This window comes from Fragaria vesca, linkage group LG4, assembly GCF_000184155.1.
Source record: "Fragaria vesca subsp. vesca linkage group LG4, FraVesHawaii_1.0, whole genome shotgun sequence".
Classification (NCBI taxonomy): Eukaryota; Viridiplantae; Streptophyta; class Magnoliopsida; order Rosales; family Rosaceae; genus Fragaria; species Fragaria vesca.
In genome coordinates, this window is record NC_020494.1 from 906,226 (window position 1) to 911,169 (window position 4,944).

The 4,944-nt window shown below is 36.3% G+C and overlaps 1 protein-coding gene across 1 annotated transcript; it reads right to left on the bottom strand.

The window, feature by feature from the left end:
• Nucleotides 1-455: 455 nt before the first annotated feature.
• Nucleotides 456-1,646, bottom strand: LOC101303607. The gene is made up of 2 exons (XM_004297803.1): nt 846-1,646; nt 456-707 (listed from the first exon to the last, which is right to left on the bottom strand). Exons 1-2 carry the CDS (start codon nt 1,644-1,646, stop codon nt 456-458), a joined length of 1,053 nt encoding a protein of 350 aa, XP_004297851.1.
• Nucleotides 1,647-4,944: the final 3,298 nt, after the last annotated feature.

Consider the following 4,944-nt stretch of genomic DNA (forward strand, 5'->3'; position numbering starts at 1 on the left):
ATCAAATACCCATTAACTATTGATGCTTCAGGATGTGCCCTTTGTCGTATGTATTGCTTCAATGTGAGCAAGTACCTTTCAATGGGGTACATCCACCGAAATTGCACTGCACCAGCAATTAATGCTTCTTCAGCTAGATGTATAGGTAAGTGCTCCATTACATCAAAAAATGATGGTGGAAATATCTTTTCCAGATCACAGAGGGTTACAATAATGCGAGAACATGCCTCCTCCAAATCTGCTGCACAATTTAGTTTGGAGCACAACACTTTGCAAAACTTGCTGAGATCGATCAACCCTTCAACCACATTCTTCGGTAAGGAACTTCGTATACATAAGGGAATTAATTGTTGTAGAAGGGTATGATTATCATGGCTTTTAAGACCTCCAATCGTACGACCCTTCAAACGTACCCGCCTTGTAATATTAGAAGCAGAACCATCCGGCATTCTTGACTAAGATAAGGCTAAGAGGAACTTATCTTTCCCATCATTTTTCATCTCAAAATCAGCAGGCTCAAAGTATTTAGTACCATTTTCCCTCTCCTTCACATGGTACTGCTTTCTAATTTCCATAGTCTCAAGGTCGCGTCGAGATCTCAAATTATCCTTTGTTTTTCCAGCAGCTCCCATTATGGTTCCAAGAACATTGTCACACACATTTTTCTCTACATCCATCACATCAAGGTTGTGACGAATGAGGTTGTGCTGCCAGTAAGGAAGTTCATAAAAAATACTCTTTTTCTTTCAGTTGTGCTTCTTTTTCTTCAAAGGATCTTTTTCTGGTCTCTTCGGTCCAATCTCTTGCCTTGTTAGCATATCTTCTTTTTTGTATTATGTAATTACACCATTGGATTGAATCTGTGTGAGAAGATCTACTCCAGATAGTGTTGGAGGAGCTTGTCTGTATTCTCGTAAGCCATTGAAGGACTTGGCATCTCTCCGGTACTTGTGATCTTCAGGTGAAAATTTCCTACTGCTCCCAAACCCCCACTTGTGACCATTTTCCAACCATACTGAATCAGTTTCAGAGTTGCAATTCGGGCATGCATATTCACCTTTTGTACTCCATCTCGATAAATTGGCATAGGCAGGGAAGTTATTGATAGTCCACAGTAATCTAGCATACAATTGAAACATTTGATTGCTTGAAACATCAAATGTTGGAACTCCCTCTTCCCACAGTTCCTTCAATTCTTCTATTAGTGGTTGCAAGTACACATCAATCTTATCACCAGGAGGTTGTGGTCCATCAATAAGCACAGACAGATAGATAAAAGGCTGCTTCATCAACAACGTTGGCGGCAAGTTGTATGGAACCAGTATGACCGGCCAAGTACTATGAGGTATAGTCATAGTTCTAAATGGATTAAATCCATCTGAGGCCAAGCCAAGACTTACATTCTGAATATCAGTAGAGAAACTTGCGTGTTTGCTGTCAAAATCCTTCCCCGCAAGAGAATCTGCCGGATGCCTAAACACACCATCATCTGTTCGTTTCTCAGCATGCCATCTCATAAGGGTAGCTGTTTTAGAGGACATAAACAACCTCTGCAACCTTGGTTTGAATGGAAAGTATCTTGCTTGCTTTGCTGCTCGACGTTTTTCAAGCCCCGAACGAAGCTCTAAAACCTCCATCAACATCATTATCTTTCCACCGAGATGAATTACATATCAAACAGTTGTCAAGATCTGCATCGCTCCCATTTCGGAATAGCATACAGCTATTAGGGCAAAAACATCCACTGTGTAGTAAGTGAAGCCTAAATCCTCTGTTAACTTCTGAGCTTCATTGTAGGATTTAAGAAGGTTTACACCTTCTGGCATAGACTCCTCAAATATATCAAGCAGATCCTTGAAAGAAGTGTCAGACCATCCATTTGACACCTTCGCTTCTAGAATTTGGACAATGAATGACAAGGCTGTATGCTTCTTAGAACCTGGATATAGTGGCTGGTTTGCACCTTTCATTAATTTCAAGAACTCTTTAGTAGACTCATTTGGGCCACCAGCAAGAGGATCTGAATTTTCTTCGCCACCATTCTCAGCATCTGGTCTTGCAACATGTGCAGTTCCTAGAGCTTCTTGGACTAGTCGAACCATATCTACATCCATATAATTGTCTAACCCCAAAAGAACTTCCTCCCTATGCAGTGAGCCATCATAATCCCTAGACTCACCATGTTTCTCCCATATCTTATACTTCTTCCAAAACCCATTATCTCGAAGATGCTCTCGCACAATATCTATTACAAATAAATCACGATTTTCGCATTTTCTACAAAGACAATATATCCTTGAACTTATATCTCTACTAGCAGATGCAAAGGACAAGAACTCATCTAACTTCTCATAGTATGGCTTAGAACATCTAGTTCCCCAATCAATCCATGACTTGTCCATTTTTCTCCCTACTGAAGTATATACGCACATAGTAAGCAGAAGTAAACTATAGATTTCAGATTACACAACAATGCATAAATGAGTATGACATGCTTAATAATAAAGTTCAACATTGAAAGTCTAACTCTATGTGATATTAACTATTCTAGCGTTCAAAACATAGTATTTTGAACTACTCTAGTTCAAATAAAACCAGCACAACATAATGAATTACTAGTCCAAACCCATGATCCAAAATTCCTGGATCATTATAGTACCACATCAAAAATTTGACAATGATAATATTCACATCTAAATTGACCTCATTTAACAACCTAGCTATGAGACAGAACTATAATCACAACTAAACCTACCACTAATAAAACACAGCACAATGATTTTTATTAACCAACTAACCCAATACAAATCTCAATATAAACACACAAATGGCTTATCTTATCTTTTCACTCAATATTTTGAAAAGAAGTTGAAATGAATTTCAGATTTCACAATCAACATCTTATATATATCCAAAACATAAATTAAGGGACAGAGAGAGCGATAAGGTTTCATTCGTATACCTAATTTGAGATGAGTCGATCTTCAGACAAGTGGTTGCAACTTCAGGGTCAGTTCTTCAGCTTGAGATGAGTTTGGTGTGCCTGAAATCAAAGGCGTAGTGAGGCAAGTATTCTTAATCCAAACTTTAACTTAGATTTTCTATCTCAATTCTCAAGTAATCTCTGCATTGCTTCTACAAGTGAAATTAAGAGAGAAGAATATGAGTTTTCATGTTCATCAGAATTTGAAGACACAGATAGATAGCTTACTAAGTATACTCAAACCCCAAAATCAAATAACTAAACAGGAAAGTCTACTGTTAGAATCATCAAAACCACAAGCATAGTTAATTCAGGCATATGAATAGTAAAAGCAGTTGCTTGAAACAAGTATACCAATTACCAAACTTGACAATACGAAACTGTATTGATTTAACCATCAACCATATATATGCAAAGCAAAAAGTCATCCCTTCATTAACTATCCAAGCATCATATACATAAATTTACTTAGGATAGCTTACTAGTAACAAACTTGACAATACGAAACTGTAATGTTTAACCATCAACCATATGTTTCTGCATAATGTTGGTCTTACACTAGTAACAGAACTAAACCTTTCTGCAGAGATCATATATATTGTAGCTACTTTCAATGGTAGAAATATAGAAATTTGGCAACCCTTGATCCACATTTTTATATATATAACAAAGTACAATTAAAAAGAGGTATACAACAACCTTATCTCTTTTGAAAACATAATTACATTGAACAAAAAACTAAAAGAGCATAAAATAAAGTGCAAATACAACTGGAAAAATACTGTAGAAACTGGAGTGAAGATTTAAAACGGAAGAGAAAATACAACTGAAAAAAATACTATGGAAACCCGAGTGAAGATTTAAAATGGAAGAAAACACATGAATCTGGGAAATATAAGCAATAACCATGAGTAGCTTAGCAAACAAAACCAAAACATGGTTAAAGACATATACATGAACTCCAAATGTACGACTTCTCCAAAGTTGCATTATGCATTATAAGACCTCCAAACGTAAATATTATACAACATATGTAGTTAAACCAAGGCATAGCTTTTCATAGCTCATGGACGTACTCAAAGATGTATCACATAGCCAATGATTAGGATCGGGCTATCGGCTAAGCATTGAAGTGTTCCCACCATACAAAGGTCATCGATACAAAATAAACCAATGATTAGGGAACAAAATAAGAAAGAAATCCGAATCAAAATGAACCAATGATTAGGGAACAAAATATGAAAGAAATCCGAATCAAGTAAACCAATCAGAAATCAAAATATACATGATGTCTTAGTAATGATATTGATAATCAATAGAAAGCATAAATATGAATTGTGTCATTAGGAAAGTGATTAAATTCAGTTAAATTCAAAAAGAATACGGGAGAGCAGAGAGAAAGAATTACCAGGAACATTAATGGAAAGCCAAATCCATATTGAAAGAGAAATATACTCATTTAAATGCAAACAGGAGAGCACAGAGCAGCAATATTACCATTTAGTCATTTGCACCAAGTATCCAAGATACATGCAAAATTTAGAGAAAACAACAATGAACAAACTAGACCCAAAATCTAGCCTACATGACAGTACTTAACATTTTACTGGATAAATTAGGCATACCTTTGTTCTAATGAAGTGCGCCACTTCCTGCATCAATTCCAGCATCGTCATAGGTGTGTACCAGCAGAAAAAGAAAACCAAAACCCCAAAAATTATACCTAAACCCATACAAACCCAAAAAGTGCATCTAAAAATCAAAATTTGAAAATTATCCAATGACTGACCTAAACTGAATGTGTAAAATTGTCGTTGGAATTTTCTCTGCTCCCCTTTCTGTATGAACCGTAAATTTTTGCGAGGGATGAATATCGATGGAGCCGTATGTGTACAAAGTGCAAACCTGTGTATGTTTTAGTCTCCACTTCTCCAACTTCTCTCTCAGTTACCACAAATTTT

What these genes read in the sequence shown, in the direction of transcription:
- LOC101303607 (XM_004297803.1), bottom strand. Translation starts at nt 1,646, where the DNA reads ATGATGTTGATGGAGGTTTTAGAGCTTCGTTCGGGGCTTGAAAAACGT. An exon ending in CACAGATTCAATCCAATGGT is followed by an intron (nt 708 to 845) that starts GTAATTACATAA and finishes CCTTACTGGCAG; the next exon opens with CACAACCTCATTCGTCACAA.